This window comes from Leguminivora glycinivorella, chromosome 7, assembly GCF_023078275.1.
Source record: "Leguminivora glycinivorella isolate SPB_JAAS2020 chromosome 7, LegGlyc_1.1, whole genome shotgun sequence".
NCBI lineage: Eukaryota > Metazoa > Arthropoda > Insecta > Lepidoptera > Tortricidae > Leguminivora > Leguminivora glycinivorella.
In genome coordinates this window covers 23,256,385-23,282,001 of record NC_062977.1, presented here as the reverse complement: position 1 = coordinate 23,282,001, position 25,617 = coordinate 23,256,385, and the positions used below count along the sequence as shown (strand labels likewise).

The 25,617-nt window shown below is 35.2% G+C and overlaps 1 protein-coding gene across 3 annotated transcripts in view; it reads left to right on the top strand.

The window, feature by feature from the left end:
* The first annotated feature begins 15,741 nt into the window (after positions 1-15,741).
* Positions 15,742-25,617, top strand: part of LOC125228271 (aquaporin-8-like) — a 29,307-nt gene continuing 19,431 nt past the window's right edge. For all 3 annotated transcript variants that reach the window (XM_048132769.1, XM_048132768.1, XM_048132767.1), the window contains exon 1: positions 15,742-15,865. In XM_048132769.1, coding sequence (XP_047988726.1) covers positions 15,853-15,865 — 13 coding nt within the window. In that variant the 5' untranslated portion in view covers positions 15,742-15,852. The remainder of the gene's footprint in view (positions 15,866-25,617) is intronic.

The following is a 25,617-nucleotide window of genomic DNA, read 5'->3' as shown; positions in this document are numbered from 1 at the left end:
CATAAATATAATCGTTATTTTCATTCCAAGTAGAAACATCATTCAAAACATCGGTAGCAAGAGTTCTAGGAAAACAGGTCGGAACTCGTCTTGGCGTCAGGCGATGGTGCGCAACCAATCACGATCGAGATGAGCGCGTCGGCGCTGGAGGGTGCGCTTCGGATGCCCATATATGGTAATACAAGCGAGCAATGCCGTCGGGGCTCCGGGGGGACGCTAGCGTGGCAGGTTCGGGCGGGGCCGTCACCCGAGCGGGCTATATAAGCCAGTACACGGGGCGCAGGGGAACATTCAGGAACGAGTCGCGGGTCGAAGCAGCCACGGGGAGATCTCTCCAAAGATAAGAAGGAGTCATGTGAGTTCTTTAATATTTATCACTGTTTTTCTTTGTGGTTTCATTATGATGTTCTATTGTGCTTTGTTATATGACTATTTTGTGATACTTTGAAACATAACTGAGTTATTAGGGGTTTTATTATACACTTAGAATAATTTATGGATTTTAAATAATTCTCTGATATTCTAGAGCATATTATATTATAATTTTATTACAATGCTTATTGCATATTTTCTGTGTTTGAGATCCAAGGGTCTTACATTAATTCCAAGGAATGCTGAAGCAAACTAAATTATTTTGTATGAGAACTTATTACAATGTTAATTATATGGTTATCTGTACAAGCTTTTGCTTTAATTGGACTAAGGTTCTAAACAACTTCAGAAAAACAATGCTTAACTGCATGTTTTTGTGTTTGAGATCCAAGGGTCTTACTTTAAGTCCAAGGAGTTCTGAAGCAAACTAAATGATATTTTATGTGTTAATTATATGGTTATTCTGTACAAGCTTTTGCTTTTAAATGAACTAAGGTTCTTAATCAACTTCAGAAAATGCTGAAGCCAATTATATTTTATTTATTCTTCAGAAATAAAAGATTATTTTTATTTCTTTATACGTGATATTATATTTTTATTATTTATTATATCTGTAGAATGAGCTGCTAATGGGGACTATATCTTTGGAGGTTTAATTGCTGAAGTATATGGGATAGCTGGGTTTTGAGAAGCTTAGGGACTAGGTTCTGTCGGGAATGCCAGTTTGAATTAAATATTTTTATTTCGGATTTGTTTTTGATAAATTAAAGAGACTCAGGTCTTTTCTCTTGCTAGTTGGCATTGAAGTTATGATGCTTGTTTGGGCAGGAGGTCCAGGCTTGAGTATATCAGCTAAGCGTAACGTGACAGTTGAGGCAAGTCTTGTATAGCAATGCGTACGAGCTTACCACATACAATGATGGCCATTAAATGGAATGTTCTTGTTCAAATATAGTAATTGTAGTCTTCATTTGTCGATATGTTGGAGGAGAGTCTGGGGTTCTATGGTTTATAAAGTTCAAAATTTTTAAGAGAACCGGTTGATAGGTTCACATTCCAGAAAAGATGATTCTAAGAAAGGATCCAAGGCCTGGCATTTTAGATGATAGAATAGGCGACCTTACCTCATGCGCAAACCAGGAGGTATTTGCCTAAATAAAGCCCTGAACACAAAATAAAACAAAGGGTTCTTGGAATTCTTGAATTGCTGAGAGTTTTCCTTTAATTATCTTTGAATAGTATTAATAGTGAAGTTGTATTCTCATTTTCGCTGATTCTCACTGATAACATAAAATAGAAATAATAGAAATAGAATTCCAATTTCGCATTCGATTCGAAGAAAGAATTGAATTGGCAAATAGCTTTACGTTGATGGTCAGAGCTTAGTATGTATTACCGACTATGTATTGTAATTCATACTAGGACGCGTTGGGGATAAAACACCTTTAAAAATAAAATTCCTAAAAATTTGACTAATAAATTGAATTTTTCACCTTAATTATTGTATTTTATTTCTTTCTACTTCACAAAGTGTATATTTGACTATGAGAATTGAAAGAATATGTTGGTTGTAATTGCTCTATAAAATAAATTATGTATCGGTACTCATCTATAGGGAATATCAGAATAGCGGAAACTATTATTACATTGGAGGTAGAATTTCTAAATGTTAGGGGAATATCTGGTGTGTTGAAACTTCCTACACTTGAGAAAAGGATTTGGTTACTTCGTACAACTTAGGCGTCCTTCCTCTACTAAACGATCACATTTTATTATTTTTCTTATGGCCAATCGTTTTAAATGCAGAACAAAACAAACAAAATAAATTGGGATTAAATTTAGGGGTAGTTCTTAAGCTTAATGGGTCTTGGGTTGTTAAATATATGGGGTGCTTATGGTAGAGTATAGGGTAGGGTAGGTAGGTCACCTTTTGACCGTTACAATCTGGTGCCGCGACCAGCACGGGCTATTTGTGATCAGGACGGGCATTTGTATGCCATGTTGCGGTTGTTTGCCACATTAGAATGTTGTTAGCTTCATTTGTTTACATTTGTTCATGTCTTTGTTTTACTTAAGAGTGTATTTGTTTTGTTTTGCAAGTGACATGTTTTAATGTCACAATTTGTTGCAGTGAAAAAGGACTCAAGTTGTAGTTTCAACTCATTGTATTAAGTTTGAGTAGTTTTGATTATACGCATCTTATTTATATACAGTGAGACTATAAATTGATTACTAACCTTACAGCATTCAACGGGTTTGAAGACAATAAATGGTGATTGACCATTTTCTTTCCACATATCACTTTACACTATTTCACAAATCACTTACACAACATGTGGTAGTTACTGAATATCTAAGACATTACACATTTTAACTAGATTTGTTATATTTCGTTTCACAGTAAATGATGAATTCCACTGATAGGTTACGTTGTTTTGCCGGCTCCAATAGTCGTGGAATTGCGGTTAAATTATCACTTATTTTTGTACGGGGGTTTTACCTCATTGATTGTTATGTATGCGAATATATTTCCACTTGATAATAGAATAAATATTACTTTAAAAACTTGATAAACAAGTGAAAACGCGAAGAAAGTTGTTTGTTTTTTTTGACAAACTATGGAACTATTGTTACTAGTGAGGAAAAGTGCCATCTGTCAGTAAATTTTAGCGGGCAACACTGACAGAGCGAGTATAGTCTGGTGGACTACGTGGTTACTAGACGGTGCGCTCAGGTTGAAAATATACGAGGGATTCAAAATTTCATCACAAAACGGATTTTGATTTTTAGAGGGTTTTATGTCTTTTTTCGACAAAATTGTTCAAAAATACTGTAAACAGGGGTTTGGAAGGTTAATTTAGTATTGTATTGTAGGATTAGATAAATAATAATAGATACCTAGTTATTTATTTTATAAGGGGGGCAAAGTTGTTGTTTAACCGTACTTGCCAATGTTGATATTCGCGTAAGCGAGAGATTCTAGTATTGAACCGCGAGCGTAGCGAGTGGTTTGTTGTTTGACCGGTCATGCCGAAGTTGATAGAAGGGTATTGAACCACGAGCGTAGCGAGTATAAACGACGCGCTACGGAGTGCTATAAGTCTGTCTGTCTGTACGTCTGTCTGTCTGTACGACTGTCTGTCTGTTCGACTGTCCGTGTGTCTGTCAGTCTGTTCGACTGTCCGTGTGTCTGTCTGTTTGTTTGTACGTCTGTATGTATGTATGGCTGTCTGTCTGTCTGTATGTATGTATGTATGTCTGACTGTCAGTCTGTACGTCTGTCTGTCTGTTCGACTGTCTGTGTGTCTGTCTGTATGTATGTATGTATGTCTGTCTGTCTGTCTGTATGTAAGTATGTTTTTCTGTCTGTTCGATTGTCTGTCTGTCTGTGTGTGTGTTTGTCTGTGCTATCGTAGCTCCCGAACGCAGGAACCAACTTAGATTATTTTTTGTTTGAAAACTGAATTAGTCGGGAGTGTTCTTAGTCATGGTTCATAAGAAAGCGTAGGAAAGTTAGTTTTAGTGTTTAGTAATGTTAGCGAGCTAAAATTTAAGCTAAAATCTTTTATAGGTAAAATTGACCAAAGATGTAGGGATTGTGGGGTTTTCAAACTATGTCACACGGGAGGATATTGGTCAACAAATTCGTACTTATGCTAACTGCGTAAGTGGCTCAGCGGTAATACGTCGGACATGTGATTCGAGGGTCCGGAGTTCGAATCTCTGATGCGACAATCAACGTTTTCTGTTTTTTACTTTTTCTGTTTTTTTAGGATATTTTGATTATTTATAGAAAATTTGAATATAATGTTATGCTTTTGTTTGTGAGTGAAATTGCTACAAAAGGGTAAATGTAGTAGCTAAGAAACTAGGTTCAGTTATAGAAAATTATAGCTTTTTGAGAAATAAGTGCATAGTTTTAGTACTTTTAGTTAGCTCTAGGTCTTAGTGTATTTTTAATTCGGGTAACTTTAGTCAAGTTGTCGCCGTTTTATTGTTACACCTACGTTTCGATACGTAATGAATGATTCAGTTTAAAGTTCTAATGACCATTATATATTTTGTTGGATCAGCGAGAAAAATATGTACTTAGAAGAAAAAGGGAGATTCCAAAAAGAATACATTATAATTTATATTCACATATTTCTAGGTAGCTTAAGTTTCTTGTTTTAAGTTTTATTTCTAGGTTAAATATTAGTTCTAGGTAGTTTTAGTTTATTTCTGTAAGTTTTACTTTGTAAGTACATAGCCGCAATAGGTTAGTTTCAATGACTTCAACATACCTACTTGTTTAGCATTTATTTAGTATTTTACGTGTAGTAAGATCAGTCGATAGTCGGTTTCGTAAAACTAGTGCCTACGCCAAATCTTGAGATTCAAACGAGAAGAGGGACGGCCGTGCTCGCACCCGCGCCGCCGCCTCGTCGCCTACCGCCGCCTCGTCGCCTACCGCCGCAGCCTCACCTCACCGTGTCGTCACGCGCCACGCGTTTGTCAGCCTTCACCGCCGCCGCCTCATGCACCGCCTCGCCTAGTCATGCTCCATGGGCTAGTCAGACCGCTTACCGTCGCCGCCTTGCCTGCCGACGCCGCCTTGCCTGCCGTCGCCGCCTTGCCTGCCGTCACCGCCTTGCCTACCGTCGCCGCCGCTCCGCCGCCGCCCGCCGTCGCCGACTAGTCCCAACTGGTTGACGACTACTTCAGATAGAGAGCTCTGGAAAACCTAGGAGCAGGACTTTATCCTATAGAATAAGGGTTCTCACTTAAAACTTAACATGTTCTTAACTTACCTTTACTTAATTTACTTTTATCTTTACTTAATCTTAGTGTTGATATGTATAGGTCTATTGTATGGTTATCAACATTAGAGTAGGAAGTTCTATAATTTGATAGATGGTCAAAATAGAATAGATTTGTGTTTACCAACGGCAAACAGGATAGTCTAGTGAGTTGGATTTTGTTAGTTAGTATGGCACAAACTTAACGCCTGTCATTTTGTAATAGCAATTCTTCGTAGCGAACGATTGTCGTCCTCAACATTTAGGATATCATTGTTCATATACACGGCTAGTGTAAAGTTTAATGTAGTCTTTATTTTAATATTTAACAAATATTAGTTCTTATTTAGTCTCAAAGCTCGTTTTAATCCTTCAGATTTTGTGAAGAGCTACCATAATTATAGTTTATAAGACGTTCATATGTCGTCAGGGTTTTAGTGTTAGCAACTAAAGCAAAGATTACTTCAGCTTTCTTCGTATGAATAGTGGCGCTGAAACTTGCTAGTTCATGTGCTCTGCCTACCTCTTTATGGGATATAGCCGTGATTATATGTATGTATGAGTAGGAATATGAAAGGGTTTCAAGAACAACACTGACGGAACGTTTTTGTAGGGATTGTTTTAAGGAACTAACACTTTAAGCACATATCATTAAACATCATCACTTAATATTATAAGTAAGCAAGTATGTAAACATACTTTATTGCACCATTCTACACATTACATTTATGTATACATAATGTTGAGTGAGAGTATAAATAGTTAGCAATAGGTAGTCTTATCGCTAAAAAGGAATAAAATATAGTCCATGTCAGCGACTTTTACAACTTTTCTTTATGAATATGTATAAGTATGGCTCGCAAAGCCGAACTTGGTTTTAAATGTCTTCGATTGTTGTGTCTGCCCATACCTACAGCTAAACTATAGAATGAATCGTCATCGGCGTTATTTCCGGACCGGACCGATACTACTTTGAAATCTTCAAAAAAAAAGTGTACACCTATCTTAAAGGTCGGCAACGCACCTCCAACACTTCTGGTGTTTCCGGTGTCAATGGGTGACAGTGATCGCTTAACAGTAGGCGACCTGTCTGCTTGTTTGCCTCCTACCCCATAAAAAGTTATATGTTTTACCAAACATAGTCACGTAATGTGTAGATATTATGTAAGTACGTTTAGGGTGAAACTTCTGTACATTGTGTTTTTATATTTTTAGGTCTACATTACTTATCTTGTTCTTGTATAATGGTGGGTCAAGACTTTACTATAAGGGGGGGCACGTGAAGATGCAGGAAGTTCGAAGTTGGGAGAAACCAAGATTTACAAGTTAAAGAGACATATTTAAGATGTTTATTTTCTCTTTTGTTGTTTTTACTAACCCTATATACTTTTCTTATGTACTGTTATGTTTTTCTATTGTTTGTTTTTCCCATTTGTAGCTTAAGAAACTTAAGAAGCTAGCAAGATTGAACGAATGAAGATTAACAAGTTAACGGGATATATTTGAGATGTTTAATTACTCTTTTGTTGTTTTTACCAACCCTATTTACTTCTATTTATTTTTGTTGTGTACTGTTATGTTTTTCCATTGTTTTGTTTCCCCATTTATAGCTTAGGAAACTTAGAAGTTTATGTGAATTGACTCAAGGCACAGTGGAGTAAATATCAGCCAGAAGATATTAAAAGGTTTCAAAAATTGTTGCGGGGACCGCTTTCCATCAGGCGGGCCGTATAATTATCTGTTTGTCACCGACGTGGTAGAAGAAATTGGTAAAATGGTAAATGAAGTTAGACTAGTTAGAGTCAGTTAGCAGTTTCATATTATGTCGAGGTAAGTGAGCATGTCTGTAATATTATAATCTTCGTGTTTTACTTATGTAACTTTATAGATTCGGCGAGATAAACCTATAATGTTTTCAATTGAATTGGAATCTTCTTGAGATTATTTTTATTGGCCGAGACATGTTGCAACATTAGCGATATTACAATGTGAGTGCAACCGTAGTTTCATTGAGTCTTCTTGTAGTTTATATTGCTGCATAGTTGTTAGTTTTAACATTGCTACGTTTATTCAACATTAGAAGGATTTTCATGTTATTCTTTTATACTTCTTTGAACAAAACTAGTTGTATTAGCAATTTTAGTAAGAGTTTTAGTCCTTAAATTAACCAGTCTTTTAAATTTTTGATAAGCACTCTTATCAGTAAACTTTCAGATTAACATTAGAGTCAAGTAAGGTCAAATAGAGTCAAGTAGTATTGCGAAACGTTTCACTCTTAACTTTAACTAGTTTCTTAAACCAAGGTAACTGGTAAGTACTTGTTTTACTAGATATATTAGTAGATTACCATTATCGTCGGGTATTCATAGTATTGCTTTCGTCGACGCCGAGCTCACGGAGGTCTACGTTCACTCTATCCGCTCAACGATATTTAGGGAGACTAGCAGGACGGCGTTCTCCCATGCTCTTAAGGCGAATGTGAGGTAACGATACCGCTCAAAACCGAACGAAACGGTGTGTTCTTGTGTTGAAGGACGAAACTCATTTTGGGTTATCGTGCCAGCGAAGTAAGTAAGTAATAGGTATAAGTAAGTACCAAGTAAGTAGTAAGTATTTGTTCTATTATATATTCTGTGGAAGTAGGTATGTAAGTAGGTATTCATAATATTGCATGTCAAAGAAAAAATATTTTTCATACCTACTCAGTAAAACCTGTGTCTATTATATTCAATTGTTTAAATCCAATTTTACATTCCAATTCTATAGCATCGAATCAGTAAATAAGGGATAGTTCATTACGTTTTTCATAAACGTAGGTATTTATATTTTCTAGCTATTTGGTTTTGATTTTGAAAATATACCTACATGTGACTTACTTAAAAATAGGAAAATTTTTGTTTGTCAAATTTCAACTTAATGTAACTGTCTGCAGAGGGTAAGAGTATGTACTATCTATTGTATTGTATTGTAGTACGGGCGATTTTCCGCAACCGATTTCTCGCGTGTATTTTGCGTTATGTATAAGCGAACTATTATCAATAGGTATTCTAATTATACGCAGATTAACGAAATAAGACGTAGTTTGTCATTACCATCATTATACATAGATAAACGTACTTTAAGAGGTTAAATTGCACCCTACTCAGGGAGTTTTCGCATTGTCCGATGCGATATCGGAGGTCGAATCGGATAGTGTGAGAACACACTTAAAGACAAATTTCAATTTACGTAGTTGTGTGTTTTCTGAATGTATGTATAGTTGTGTTTGAATGTAAGTATGTATAGTTTTGTTTTTGAATGTAGGTATGTAATGTATGTATGTTACGAGACTATTTAGAAGTCATTTATTTTCTATTAAGGGCTATTCATCTATTCATTTCTTTTGAAATCGTTGACGTAATTAAATAAAGCTTAAAGTAAGAGAAATAAACTATTTTCATCACCAAAACCTAAATCATAGAATTTTTGTCTGTAATTTGTGATAGATGAAGAAGAGTTAGTTTCGCAAAAAGGACCTGAAGTAGGCCAACAAGTACCTATGTAAAGGAACACTTTTGTATTTTAAATGTAATGGTAGGTATGTGTATGTATGTTATTTTAGTATTCGCTTGTTTTAAGTGATACGGTAATGCTTGTGGTTAAAACATGATGTTTTAGCATAACATCACATTACATGATCCTAATAACGCCATCTAGTTTCAATTTGTTGTCGTTAGAGGGCAACGGGTAGATTGGTGACAACATATATTTTTTTATTTTAAAAAGTAGGGTGTCGCGAAAAAAAATGAAGATGGACCGTCAAGAAGAAGAAGATGAGAGGTCAATGAGAAATTACGTCATTTTAGAAATGTAAACTGGAAAGTTTAATTGTTTTACGTACGTGAAAAAGACGGTGTATACCGTAATCATATGTACAAGCGGTACGTGCGAGTGTGTTATTGTCGCGGGGTAAGTGTTATACGACTGTTCGTGTATTTACAGGACTAGTTCTAAATGTGCTTAGTGTTCATTCATATTTTTCGTGCGACATTTTGTCCGAAACGCAATTGTTCCTACGGTGGTAAAATAATCAGAAAAGATAAATGAAAGAAAATTAAATATCGAGGCAATCTGTCATCGTCGATATACATTGCCTATTTCACCACAGTCGTCGTAGCACACTTAGTTTAGTGGATAGTGCATTGGGCTACGGAGCGGCACGTTGCGGGTTCGAACCCCGGCATTGACAATAGTTTTGTGTATTTATTGTTTGAGTTTTCCTTTTATTTCATTTTAGTTTAATTTTATTGTTTTTCCTGTTTAGTTTTGTATTTAATTTTAATTTTATCTTACTGTTGTTTATCCATTTGTGATTAACCTTTGGTCAATTGTTTCCATTATTTAGCTTGTCACGAATTGAACCCTTTAGAATACGCTAAATTTTAGTTGTCACGGGGGCATGTATGCCAGCGAGTAAAGAGAGTTGTAATTATTTTGTGTGTGATAAAGATGACTTTTGTTGTGAGTTATCCTCGAGTTTGGTTAACACAACTGAGTATGTAAAAGTTTAGTTCGCAGGGGGGCATGTATGCCAGTATGTATAATTGTAATTAGTTTGAGTAAGCAACAGTTGATTTAAATTGTAAGTGTATGTGTATGTTACTTTTGTTTCCGATTAACTTAATTAATAACTGAGGGTGCTCATCATCATCATAATTCGGCAAAGGTTAGAAGCCAGTATCTAATAGTTTTACATTTACAGAGTTAGTTAATAGCATAAAACTTGCAATGACATGGGGGCAAGTTTAGTGTTAGGATATCTAGTTATGGTGGCGTAGTAGTATCTATTTACGCATCGCTACATGACAATATTGTTCTTTAAAGTATGTTTCTTATCGTGTGGATGGATAATGAATAAAAATATTTTATTCAAGGACAACAATGAACTACAATGTAATGACTATGTGCGAGTCTCGTTGTTTCGAAAGTTGTACGAGAACCTATTAATTAGACCTTAGCTTGATGAACCAATTAGCTACTTACACTAAAATTTATTATTTTGTTTATCAGGCATAGATAGTCATGTTTTTCTATTCCCAAGTAAAACTGATTGTAAATAAGGGACATCCGTCTATAAGCCATCATTTTATCCTCCACCTAGCTAAAAAAATCGTGTAACTGTAACAGTATTAATTTTGCAATGTTGTGTTGGGGAAACTAAAAATAAAGGATAATCCAAAGTTCATATTTTGTTTGTAATTACGCTAACTCGACGCGTTTCGTGCTTCGAGCTTTTGAGTTACAGAGCCAGCAGCAGTTGTACGGGACAGCAGTAGTAGTACGGGCCAGCAGTTGCAGTAGGAAATTTACGATTTGAAGTGGCTGTCTTCGCCTGAAGCCCTTCCAAGAACATATTTGTGCAGTCAGCATCTACTACTTCGGCAGAATAAACAAGTTCAAAAACATCTGAAGAGGATCTGGATAGTGAAGAATGAGACGTGGGTAATCGTTTGGTTCAGGATATTTGTGGCTGGTCAAATGTAAGATGAACATGTTACCATTTTGTAGTTAGAATACCTAAGTTAAGTGGCATAGCGCGTAGTAATTTTGATTAAAGCAATTGGCGTAACTAATTTGGCGTTAAGTAAAGTACATTTTGCGTAAATTTAATTGCAATTTGGCGTAAATGATTAAGCGTAATTTTTAGAGCATATAAGGCGTAACTAAGCGTAATTTTTAGAGCATATAAGGCGTAACCAAGCGTAATTTTTAGAGCATATAAGGCGTAACTTTTATGGTTGGAGTAATGTGGGATTGGTTTTTGGTGGTTGTGGGTGGCCAGTGCATGTGCGGGGCTATGGCTTTTTGTTGAACAGCAAGTCATGGTTTCGTATGTGTAAGGGTTTATTCATGACTATCAGGAATTAATTCTAACGTTGCTCTGACTATATTTATTTTTAGCGTAATTTGTCTCAACCAATTACGTTAAACATTAAGCGTAAGCGTAAATTTTAATTATAAGGTTGTAGTATAGTGTAAATTGTAAATTTCCTATTTCAATATAAAGCACAATGCAATATATATTTTATGGGATTAACTTTTTTACTGTCAATATTTTGATTGTTTGCAACTTTGTATTAAACTGTATGAAAGAGCGAGTGAGGAAGAATAAAAGATGATTGAATGAAACATGTATGATATGTGTGTACGACTCAGATGATGTATGTTATGTGTAGATGTAAGAGAGGATGGATGAAAGAATTGATGTATGATTTTGTATGAGAGAGTTTATTAAGAGTTGTTTATCATCAAATATTGACAACAGTTATTGTTATTTGCAAACGGGGAAAAGGGGAACAAAGATGTGTTATCAAGAGAATATTGGTGTTAGGTTAAGGTCATACCTTTTATAGGTAAATTCTTTTTGATAACACAATACTCTACAAGAAGCTATCACTATTCGTCCGTCACACTCTCTATGAACGAGTGGGTTTGCAGAAGGAGTGTTTTGATTTAGTTTGCTTAACCTATCTTAGGGGATCCGGGGTACCGGGCTGCACAGCAAGCACGTGGAAAAAAAAAAAGAACCATGTGTTTGAACTGCAGTGACGTGGCGGTCCTACCTTTGGAGAGAAATGTGTGCCTCTGATAGACAGTTTTGGTTATTGCTATTTAACTGAAAAGCTTTCTATAGAAATGATTTTTTTGAAATCAATTGCTTTGTAGATTAGTATGGCATTTTGCAGCCGATATACATCCAGATATGTATAATTTTTATAGTAATTTTTCATCATAAGTAGGATTATGATAATAATAACTTCCACAAAATAAAATAAAGTTATTATTAATGTAATAGCAAGGCTGAGGCTGTCCAGGAGTTCCTTCCTGTCCATTTGTATTACCAGTAACTCGGTCGAGACTTTCAAATACTTTTAAGGATGTCTTCTACATTCTTAACTGACCATTTGGCTGACTCCTGAGCTTACGTGATGTGGGGTGGTCAAGCATGTGAATTAAAACACATGTTTGAATTACTTCGTGTCCATCTATCCTGACGCTAACCTCAGATAAGGAATCTAGAGTTCGTTTGGGTTCCACACGAATAAAAAAAAAAAAAAAAAATCGAGTGGAAATCATTTGAGCCATAACGTAATATATATGAATTCAAAATACTTCTAGCTTTCTTGCTTGGAAATAGAGTACTACATCAAGCCAAGAAAGAAAGGAATCGGTTGTCCTGTGTGGGTTATTGACTGGAGTTATTGCCACTGGGAAAAAGTGTTGGAGGTTACCGCAAAGGTTTTTCCATTCTTTATGGGGAGGTTTTCGTTGTTTCTGGACATCTGGGCAATGTAGGTGGTGGAATCTCAATGGCTACGGTCGTAGATTCCGGATGAAACGCGAGGACTTTGCTACATAGGGCTCACTTGCCTCACAACCAAGTGTCGCATGGAGGGTGGAAATTCTGTCTGAAAGCAATTGGACTCATGGGTCATAATTCTGTGGGTTTATAATTTCATGCCGGATAATTTGTTTCCTTTCTAGTATTGGTCACTTTACACACCACATTTACATCAAAGGGTTAAATAACAATATCTGATTTAGAGTGGGAACATTTGTGCTCCGAGTCAAGGTTTACAAAACCTTTCCTCTGTGACAAATGTTGGGGGCAATTGTGACGATCCGATAATCTCGTTTCGTACAAACCTATGCATGCATAAATATAATCGTTATTTTCATTCCAAGTAGAAACATCATTCAAAACATCGGTAGCAAGAGTTCTAGGAAAACAGGTCGGAACTCGTCTTGGCGTCAGGCGATGGTGCGCAACCAATCACGATCGAGATGAGCGCGTCGGCGCTGGAGGGTGCGCTTCGGATGCCCATATATGGTAATACAAGCGAGCAATGCCGTCGGGGCTCCGGGGGGACGCTAGCGTGGCAGGTTCGGGCGGGGCCGTCACCCGAGCGGGCTATATAAGCCAGTACACGGGGCGCAGGGGAACATTCAGGAACGAGTCGCGGGTCGAAGCAGCCACGGGGAGATCTCTCCAAAGATAAGAAGGAGTCATGTGAGTTCTTTAATATTTATCACTGTTTTTCTTTGTGGTTTCATTATGATGTTCTATTGTGCTTTGTTATATGACTATTTTGTGATACTTTGAAACATAACTGAGTTATTAGGGGTTTTATTATACACTTAGAATAATTTATGGATTTTAAATAATTCTCTGATATTCTAGAGCATATTATATTATAATTTTATTACAATGCTTATTGCATATTTTCTGTGTTTGAGATCCAAGGGTCTTACATTAATTCCAAGGAATGCTGAAGCAAACTAAATTATTTTGTATGAGAACTTATTACAATGTTAATTATATGGTTATCTGTACAAGCTTTTGCTTTAATTGGACTAAGGTTCTAAACAACTTCAGAAAAACAATGCTTAACTGCATGTTTTTGTGTTTGAGATCCAAGGGTCTTACTTTAAGTCCAAGGAGTTCTGAAGCAAACTAAATGATATTTTATGTGTTAATTATATGGTTATTCTGTACAAGCTTTTGCTTTTAAATGAACTAAGGTTCTTAATCAACTTCAGAAAATGCTGAAGCCAATTATATTTTATTTATTCTTCAGAAATAAAAGATTATTTTTATTTCTTTATACGTGATATTATATTTTTATTATTTATTATATCTGTAGAATGAGCTGCTAATGGGGACTATATCTTTGGAGGTTTAATTGCTGAAGTATATGGGATAGCTGGGTTTTGAGAAGCTTAGGGACTAGGTTCTGTCGGGAATGCCAGTTTGAATTAAATATTTTTATTTCGGATTTGTTTTTGATAAATTAAAGAGACTCAGGTCTTTTCTCTTGCTAGTTGGCATTGAAGTTATGATGCTTGTTTGGGCAGGAGGTCCAGGCTTGAGTATATCAGCTAAGCGTAACGTGACAGTTGAGGCAAGTCTTGTATAGCAATGCGTACGAGCTTACCACATACAATGATGGCCATTAAATGGAATGTTCTTGTTCAAATATAGTAATTGTAGTCTTCATTTGTCGATATGTTGGAGGAGAGTCTGGGGTTCTATGGTTTATAAAGTTCAAAATTTTTAAGAGAACCGGTTGATAGGTTCACATTCCAGAAAAGATGATTCTAAGAAAGGATCCAAGGCCTGGCATTTTAGATGATAGAATAGGCGACCTTACCTCATGCGCAAACCAGGAGGTATTTGCCTAAATAAAGCCCTGAACACAAAATAAAACAAAGGGTTCTTGGAATTCTTGAATTGCTGAGAGTTTTCCTTTAATTATCTTTGAATAGTATTAATAGTGAAGTTGTATTCTCATTTTCGCTGATTCTCACTGATAACATAAAATAGAAATAATAGAAATAGAATTCCAATTTCGCATTCGATTCGAAGAAAGAATTGAATTGGCAAATAGCTTTACGTTGATGGTCAGAGCTTAGTATGTATTACCGACTATGTATTGTAATTCATACTAGGACGCGTTGGGGATAAAACACCTTTAAAAATAAAATTCCTAAAAATTTGACTAATAAATTGAATTTTTCACCTTAATTATTGTATTTTATTTCTTTCTACTTCACAAAGTGTATATTTGACTATGAGAATTGAAAGAATATGTTGGTTGTAATTGCTCTATAAAATAAATTATGTATCGGTACTCATCTATAGGGAATATCAGAATAGCGGAAACTATTATTACATTGGAGGTAGAATTTCTAAATGTTAGGGGAATATCTGGTGTGTTGAAACTTCCTACACTTGAGAAAAGGATTTGGTTACTTCGTACAACTTAGGCGTCCTTCCTCTACTAAACGATCACATTTTATTATTTTTCTTATGGCCAATCGTTTTAAATGCAGAACAAAACAAACAAAATAAATTGGGATTAAATTTAGGGGTAGTTCTTAAGCTTAATGGGTCTTGGGTTGTTAAATATATGGGGTGCTTATGGTAGAGTATAGGGTAGGGTAGGTAGGTCACCTTTTGACCGTTACACAATTATGGTAATGAAAAATTTACATCACATTTAAAATGTTATTACAATCAGCATAAGCTCCTTGTGTGGTGACACCTTATTACATATCATCATCATCCTCCTTGCGTTATCCCGGCATTTGCCACGGCTCATGGGAGCCTGGGGTCCGCTTTGACACTAATCCCAAGATTTGGCGTAGGCTCTAGTGTTACGAAAGCGACTGCCATCTGACCTTCCAACCCCAAGTAGGCCTTATTGGAATTAGTCCGGTTTCCTCACGATGTTTTCCTTCACCGAAAAGCGACTGGCAAATATCAAATGACATTTCGCACATAAGTTCCGAAAAACTCATTGGTACGAGCCGGGGTTCAAATTACATATAATACCTATTAATAATAATTAGTTTATTTTCAAACATAATTGCGTACAATTAGGTTTTAAAAGAGGTAAGACCATTTCTCAAAATTAGATCGAAAGGGCTCGATCGAGTTTAATTAACATCAAATTTACCTTTCTCAATGCTCATTTGCCACTCACTTTTTTTTTACCCTTAGTTGCGTCTCAGAACTTGCAGATGTAAATTCAGCTTAATACGAATCGTGCTTTAAGCTGCGCGTGCGCTTTGACAAGTCCGGGCGGGAGACTGGGCGCCGCCCGCGCAAGCCGCGCCGGCCACAGTCCGCGCGAGACTCCCGGACGCGACACACGCCGCCATGCCGCGAAACGGTCAGTACCGGCATCTTATTTACGTATTTTGTGAATTAAAATGGTAGTGAAAATTATTAAAAAAAAAACTTATAAATGATGTATAGAGAAAAAAGTGAAACGTTCTCATTCATCCTATGTTGCTGGCGACTTTCAGCGCTTCTTTTCATTTTCACGTATTTCATTTCATTTTTTTTTTAGTCGTATGCAACGAAAATTGTCCCCGAATTGTTTTCGTATTTTGTGAACACAAATAGTGGCTGGGATTATAATGACATTATTTCGTATTTCCTTTATAATAAATAACAAATAACTATGTAAGGAACGGTCCGTACTGGTAGGTACCTATTATTTACGTAAGATTTAAAAGAAATGAGTTAATTGTAATAACGAAAATAACAGTGAAAATTATTCTTAATAAAATCCAGCATTTCAATAATGGTTGGACGTACTTATTAAATAATAATTAAATAATTTGTTTTATCTCAAAATATTTACTCGTTAGTACTAGTATTATTTGATCTGTGCTCGTTAGCATGCCACAAATCGGTGCTCGAATTATTTAGGATGTTAGTGAAAATTATGTATTTGTATAAAGGTCATTTCAATAATTTTTGGAGGAAAAAGTGATATGAAACGATTTGTTTATAAATTTCATTATCATGCCGCGAAACGGTCATTACAGCGGGCCGATTTTTGACTCTCGCGCGTTCGAATTCAGAAAATTGTCACTGAAAATAATAAGCAAGTCACCGTTTTCAATCGGTATTTTAGTGACAAAATCCCGTATGCGGGATTCAAAAATCGCCCTCCAGATCCCTAATTATAAAGGTATTTTGTGAATTAAAATAATGACTAGGAAAACATCTTTATAGTCCGCAATCATTTTACAAATTTTGTTACCTACACCATGATAACAGAGCTGAGATGGATGGTAAGAGGTCAGAGATAAAAAATCGTGATATATTTTTGTGACAATTGTAACATGTGTACTGTACGTTATTTTATTTTGTCATGAAACGTGAAATTATTTACATATTCATAAAAATACGAGTAATGACAGCGATAATAATGAACAGTTCTAGTTATCAGAGGTCAATGGTTATTCATAGAGATAATGTTGAATGTGTTGTCAATTTTAAAATACGTTATAAATCATAATATAGGAAAATTTTGAGAAAACTGTAAATCGATAAACCCACTTACATTTTTATATTTAAACTTTAATATTTACACCGTGTGGTGACGGGTTAAGAATTTCACCACCCCCTTTCTTCTCGTGGGTGTCGTAGAAGGCGACTGTGGGATATGGGTTAAATTGTGGCGTAGGCGAGAGGCTGGCAACCTGTCACTGCAATGTCACAGTTTCGTTTTCTTTCAACCCCTTATTTGCCAAGAGTGCCACTGAAACCTGAGTAGTTTCATGTGCTCTGCCTACCCCTTCATGGGACACAGGCGTGATTGTATGTATGTATGTATATGTATAAGTAACTACATAATAAAACTGTTTAAAAATCGGCAACTGAATCAATACGCATTTTCAAGGTTATGTGAATCGATAGATCGGATTCATTTACATATAGTGGCCTGTTGACAGGTAAAATAAAAGGTCAAAGAACTAATGGTATTATTTTGTAAATATTGTTTACCTATTCTAAAATAGGTATGGCAATTTTTTTGGTTTTTCCAAATTTTGATGTCGAATTGTCGACCGTTATTAATATAGGTAATTTTTGTATGTGAACGTGGGTTATAGATAAAGCAACTGCCCAAAACGATATTGGGGACAGGTAACACCGGCCACTTGTATTGGAAATATCGAAATATGCCTAAGGTGACTAGAACTCATGGACTTTGGTGGTAGGACATTTTTCCTGTTTAAAAATTTTAAAATATATTCTACGATTCTTAAATTAATAATAGGCGAGACGACTAAAAAAACGAATTACTCCATCAGTTAGATTATCAAAGAATTTTAGACACGTATTTTTTCTTTTTTCTCGTAAACGAAAAATGACGACGGTACCTACTGTGCGTTGAAGTTTCTCGTGACGTCACGCCTAGGTACAATTTTCACTTAGAAGTGACGTCACAAGCCCCCACTCCGGAATTAGAAGAAGCGAAAAATATGTGTTCAGTATTTTTTACGATCTAACTGACGGACTAAACAGAATGCTATTTTTTTATGTAGTCGTCATCCCTATTAAAACCTGAACTGGAGTTGCATTAATTTTATTTGAACGCGATTAACGATAATTAAATACATGTTTTATTACACTTTGGAAATCATTTTTGTCTGAGGTACGGTGTGCAGAAAAATAATAAAGCCGAATAAAAAATAATAATGTAATACTGCAAAATGTTTTAGTTAATATTTTTGCTTTTATAAACATGGATAAAATTTACTTTAAATCGATTTAATAGGTACAGTTTATACAGAAAGATAATTATTTTTATGGTATATCAAAATAAGACAATTACTATCATTTAATATCTTATCTTATAGATAGGCGCATCTTTTTATCACAGAATGTTAATAAATCGCAATATGCTCAAAATATTATTATCACTTATGTAGCTACTGAAAATAAGAATCTTTGGTCTAATGTATGTAATTTACCTTTTTTTATTTTGACGTCACTAATTATGGTAATTAGTAATTACTACTTACTATGATACGATATCTATCTTATACGTTGTACCTACATTAGCTGTGGAAGCTAACAATTTTTTTATGGCCAGGCCAATCTAAATAGACAACGGTTTTAATAGTTCAAACTTTGCAAATGCTAAGTAAACATCATAATTTCATGTAAGTTTGACGTTTCAAATAATCTTTGCGCTTTCTAATGTTAATTCACTAAATAAATAAATTTTATATAAATTTTGGCGGACACCTTACACATATAATTAATTATGTGTTCAATAATTATTCATATGAACCCAGCCGCAAACTAATCAAAGACTGTACGATAGGTGTACTACAACTATACATACTTATATTATATAATTATATACAGCATGATACAGTTTGGCGACAAAAATGTTATGAAAATAATACTGTGTACCATTTTTGAGTAAACAAATAAAATAAAATAAATGCTTTTAGGTCCTATGGGTGACTTTCATCAAATTCGCTATTTATATTTTTTTAAACTGGTGCAATAAAGTTGTAAATAAATAAATGTGTATATTATTATAATGTATAATGTCATGCTAACGGTACAAGTGCTCTGAAGTCTGAAACTTATCGCGAACGGATTACCATCCAATACACGGCATTCAAAGTCCAAAATAACAATTGAAATTCTAATGAAACAAGTAAACTGAATATTTAAAGGAAAGGCCTGCGGGCCGATTTTTGAGTCTCACGCGTTCGAATTCAGAAAATTGTCACTGAAAATAATAAGTAAGTCACCGTTTTCAACCGGTATTTTAGTGACAAAATCCCGTATGCGAGATTCAAAAATCGCCCTCCTGACCAGAAGTATACACGGTGAAATAAAAAGGATCGTTCAAACTTTGCTAGGCAGAGTGATGGCAGATGGACTAAAATGTTAACGGAATGGTGGCCGCTCACAGATGTAAGAAGCGCTTGGCATCCGTTGGCTCGTTGGGTGGACGACATCCGGAAAATTGCGGGCCACAACTGGATGAGACTAGCTCAGGACCGGGACAAGTGGCGTACTAGAAGAGAGGCCTATGCTCAGCAGTGGGCGATAGAGGGCTGATATGATGATGATGATGAAACTTTGCGTAGTCAATTTTGAGGTCATAATGAACAAGATTTACTATCGGAACATTACAGAGGATACGGTAGCGAAAATGCTAAAATGGAAAGGAGCCCCCCTTTCAACTTGGGAATTTTAGTTCAATATACAAGTTTTATTAACTAGATTTATCGAAAAAAAAATGTCCATTAAGAACAACTCAGTCAAAAGATATTTCAAAAAATCTCGACTCTTTCCTCCTTCAAAACTTAATCAATCGGAACGAAATTTGAGAATCTGAATAACAATGAAATAATCTATGTCAGACCGTTTAGCTTTTTTGGTTAATTGTTACCAATCCGTCCGACACAGATAAAAATAATAACAATCTAACAATCTGTGTTGAAAAAATCATTGCTCTATCTTCAAAAACCAGGGAGGAAATAGTCGAGAGCGTTTGTATGGAGAATTTACCCCTACCGTATCGTCTTAAATCGCAAAAAAAATGTCTGTTTCATAAATGTCGACTGTCATGATGCCGTGCCGCTCATTGGAACAGCCAAGTTTTTTGCGATTTAAGCATTGGTCCCATAACAAAAGTTGTTCATTATGACCTCAAAAGTCTCTATGCAAAGTTTCAACGGTCCTTTTTTATTTCATCCTGTATAACTATTGTCAAGAGGGCACTGTTATTCCTATGTAATTATGCGGTGACCATTACGGAAATATGCAGATAAACAAAGTGGTTAAATAATAAATATGGTGATAATGGTTCCCCAAAATGGATAATAAATATTTACATAAGTACATTATAATTAGTTAATTACACGCATTTTTTAATTAGTACACATTAATAGGATAATAGGACATTATTCCTGTTGTTCCTTGTCTCGTTCATTAGACGATTATCAGGCAAATTAATCGCTGGACAGATTAAATTCAAAATCAAAAGAGTGTGCGGCAATTTATGACAAATGCGAGTTCTAAGTTCGGGGAAAACTAAATAGGTACTAGTTACTAAAATTGCTATTAAACTAAGTCAAATCATTAAAAATATCTATTATGAAATTACAAATTACAAATCATTTATTCAGCAAATAGGCCACAGGGGCACTTTTACACGTTAATTTACAAGTTGAACTGCAATTATAATTGATAATATTAATTCTAAGTTCTAACTAAAGTATTACGCTACTACAATGATTAGAGATGTATAAGGTCTATAAACGTCGATATTCAACTAAAAACTACTCATAATAATATAGAAAAGTACAAATGCAAAAAAAAGAAGTCTAAAATTACTTTAGAGATGCAAATGACTTTAAATGACACAACTAAAGATAACATGGATACTTAATCTAATTATCCTTAGAGATGTATAGGGTCTCCAAGAGTGAAAATCGTATAGGTAATCAAAATATTAACTTAAAGAAAAGAAACAAACGAGAACCGAACAAAGTGTCCTAATGAAATATAAATCAGAATGAATGTTACTTATTAGGTATAATAACCCTGTAATCTTAAACAGACCGGTCTTCACAGAAACCATGACAAATCGCAAATTTATTCCTCTCGAAAACATTTCAGAGTTTATTTAGAGATAAACATTTATCTTAATATTTTGGGAATTGATATTGATTAAGCCCTTCACACACCCATTATGATAAGTGATAATGATAAGATATCTTTTGCTGATTGAGTGACGCGTAGCGATCTGCGTGATACGTGATTTTAACTACCCCATCACCCATGACTGCATTAGGTATTGATAGTGATAAGGATTACAACCAAAAGTGATAAATAAGACAAAATAGTAAATAGTAGGTATTCAGTTCTTTATTTGATAATATAGACACGAAAGCCATGCAAATACAATTATACATTATAAATAGACAACAATAAAAAGGTAAGTAACAAAACAATAACAACAAACAAAGGAGATAATGAAATAATAAGTGAGAATAATTAATAATAAAATAAATTTTTCAGTGATTTGTACAAGTAATAATAGTAAAAAATGTCAGTTTCACTAACCATTTGACCCATAAAATAAATGTATTATTAAATGTCAACCAGGTAGTTTTGAAGAAAAAAATACTCTTCTCGGGACTTGAACTCGTACTTGGTGGAATCCTTCAAGAGCTCTTCACTCTTCACCAAATTAATTGATTGCTTTTTTTCATTTTTCATGAGGCCTCTACTGGCTACAAAATTCGTTTAATAAACTAAATATAAGTAAGGAACAAATTTCACAAAAATCTGTTAATTAAGTTGAATCATATAATTTATAGAAATGACAAGTAATTAATTAAAAATGAGGAGGCACACTGAAAGGTTATGTATAACAGATGGCGCCACCTTATTAGTCCATTACACAGATAAAGAATTTCATACGTGAGAGCGAGAAGATGAATTTTTTTTTCTCTTGCTCACATATGAATAACAGTGACATGCCTAAGTGCGTTTTCACATTATCCGATCCGATATCGGGTGTCGGAAGAATTTCAATGGAAAAAATCCAAAATGGCGCCTGTAATTTATGGGATATCGGTCCGACATCCGATATCGGATCGGATAATGTGAAAACGCACTTAGGCATGTCACTGTTATTCATATGTGAGCGAGAGAAAAAAATTTCATCTTCTCGCTCTTGGATTTTTTCCATTGAAATTCTTCCGACACCCGATATCGGATCGGATAATGTGAAAACGGTCTAAGCACTTGCACAGGCGCTGCCTGGTGGGATAAAATGTCAGTGTGCCTCCTCATTAAATGTTTATCTAGGTTATTCAGTTTCTCTAACTTGGCTATACTTAGCCTACTTAGATTTACTTAGCCACACGGTATGGCTAAGTAAATCGAAGTGCCACACCCTAAGCTCCAGAAGTCTATAGAGTTTAAATAAAAACACCGATTATATTTGACTTGTTCGATTCCAGTAGGAAAAACAAATATTTTCCTGATATTTATCAGTATCATTAAGCAGAGCGCTGGCCATGACCTCGACCCCTTTATTTAAAAATGGCGGCGCTCCTGGGGCCCGTCGACAATTGAGACATATATCACGTGCCCCTGAGACCAAGAAGGCAAATATTTGTTGACAAACATCAAAATTAACTTTGGGGTGAGAGATGCGATCTAAAAGTAGCACGATTATACTAATATTCTATTAATTACATAATATTATACATATTTTTTTCCATAAATACAGTGTTCATTAAGAACATTTAACTAAATAATGTGGAATGATCTCCCTGCCGAGGTATTCCCGATGAACTACAGTATGGGGTACTTCAAAAAAGGGCTGGACAACTTTCTAATGGGTCGGCGACGCGCATGTGACACCCCTTGAGTTGCAGGCGTCCATAGGTTACGGTGAACTCTTTCCATCAGGCAGGCCGTATACCTGTTTGCCACCGACGTGGTATAAAAAAATAAATTAATTAATTAAGAACAAAGAAAAGAACCTAAAGCGCAATTCTAATTTTAAGATACGTCAACTAATCGTTATTCCACCCAGGAGCTCGACTTAGATTGAACATTTTTACGGATTTAATTCGACATTTTGAAGCTGTCGTTTTTCCTGAATACAAACAAGTGAAAGTGCGTGAGATGGGATGCACGCCAAAAAACGATCGTCGAGTCGCGTTAAAACCATTTCAGAACAAAACCAATATTTAAATCAGAATTGGATTCTTTGTTCAAGAGAAATTATGTGTGGGCCCTTTAACGGTTCTAATTATAAATATACACCTTCCCATAAACAGGAATGATAATTACTTACTTCTTTCCAACTTGTCAGCTAAAAAATATCCTTAGCTTTTGGAACAGGAAAAATATTTTCGTCTGAGGACTATAACCCAGATGTTCGTGAACTCAAATGCATTCTCGTTTATAAATACATGTTATTTCAGCGTCGGAAATAATATCAACTCACACCTTTGTAATAAAAGAGACGGTTCAATGAACTAATTAACCGATACTTAGCGAAAGTCTCGATTTTAGCTTGTGCAAAACATGTTTTTAAATGTCCGGATGATCTTCTGTCGCATTTCAGAACGTCGCATTTTTTGTCGTATTTCTCATGAACTTTTTTAATATTTCAAAATTTTTAGAGGTTATTAAAATAGCTAAAATTAGGATGAAAGGACTTAGACCAATATACAGCGCGTAAACCATTAATTAAGAGGTGTTTTTGAGTTACTCTTAATTTTCACCCCATAATGAATTTTTGAAAAAAATCCCAGCAGCAATGTACTGTAAACGTTGTTGCGATGACAATCAATGACAACTGTCAACGAGCGATAAACGCGAGTGTGTTTGCATTACGTTGCGGGCCGAATTAATTTGTATGGATAAAAAAATATTTCAATTTTAAGTAAAAGTTATCGAATTCCATTTATTATGTCCTATACTCACCACCGTTAAGAGGTTCGCCCGTATTAGGTTTACACCCTGTATAGTGTCAATAGATTTAAAATACCATTTAGACTTTGATGTGACAATGACTCAGGTTTCTATCTCTCAATGTTTAGCTTGTTCAGTTGACACTGCGTTACCTTGCTAGAATATAATAAAACTAAGTCAATATTTATTAAATAAGTTCACCGCCCAAATCACGAAAGTCTACCTAAATCTGGCTAATTTCAAATTTAATTTAATAAGTCTAAACGGTCTAAACCATCGGTCAAAAATGAGAAATTATACCAAATTCCAACTTAGTCAAAATTGTAAATTCCAAAATAAATTCATACTAATATTACTTGTCGCCAGTGATCGGGGATTTGCTTGCAACTCGGGCAAAATCGTCTACCTATATTTTATTCTATTGTAGTTTATGATTTAAAAAAATTACCTACACTCAAAACCAATTATTTTCTAGCAATTTCAAAAGGCAACGGTCTTATAATTGTATCAATGTTATAATTTACCGCGGCATTGCAAACCGCAATTTAGACGATACGGTAGGGGTCAATTCTCCATACAAACGCTCTCGACTATTTCCTCCCTGGTTTTTGAAGATAGAGCAATGATTTTTTCAACACAGATTGTTATTATTTTTATCTGTGTCGGACCGTTTTGATTTTTTTGATATTTTGCTTTTTAAAGACTCTAGAGCCAATCAAATTTTTTCCAAAAACGGCATTTTTCATTGTGGCGCAAAAAAGGTGTGATACTCAAGATTGGTAACAATTAACCAAAAAAGCTAAACGGTCCGACATAGATTATTTCATTGTTATTCAGATTCTTAAAATTCGTTCCGATTGATTAAGTTTTGAAGGAGGAAAGAGTCGAGAGCGGAACCTCGATTTTAAAGATTTTTTTGAAATATCTTTTGACTGAGTTGTTCTTAATGGACAATTTTTTTTCGATAAATCTAGTTAATAACACTTTTATATTTAACTAAAATTCCCAAGTTCAAAGGGAGCTCCTTTCCATTTTAGCATTTGCGCTACCGTATCCTCTTAAGCAGTGATCGAGGTTTTGGTTAAGCACAAAAAAGCACCCTTTGGATACTGAACGCCACATTCCGTCAAAGCACCCTAAAGTTGACAAGCGATAACCATATTTTAAATGAGTTTGAAATATACTTAAAATAAAGAGGCCTGCGCCCACGCAGCGTTCGCAACGTCTCATACATATTAATTTTGGTTTACGTAATATATTGTAATATTGATTTGTGACTAGTAGGAGGCAGGAAGGCGGGGGCGATGGACAAAAATGGTGTGCCATTTTTGTTGCTGACTGTACTTTCCGTCCCACATCTGCCAAAAAAGAGTAGACAGAAAAACCCCGTAGAAATAAAATTCCCGTTTTATAAATTTTTTGATTTGAAAGGAACAACTTTACAATTTTTCATTTAATTTATTAATTTTTTGAGTTCCGTCACAGAATATATAAAAATACATGTACAGAAGGCTCACTCTCAACAACCTGTCAACGGACTGTATGCGACATTGAGTTCTATTGCGCAGCGTGAAGGTTGTCAAACTTTATGGGCCGCCAACTCGCGGCCGTCGAAATGTATGAAAGAAACGCGAAGTGAGCCGCCCCTGGTTCCGT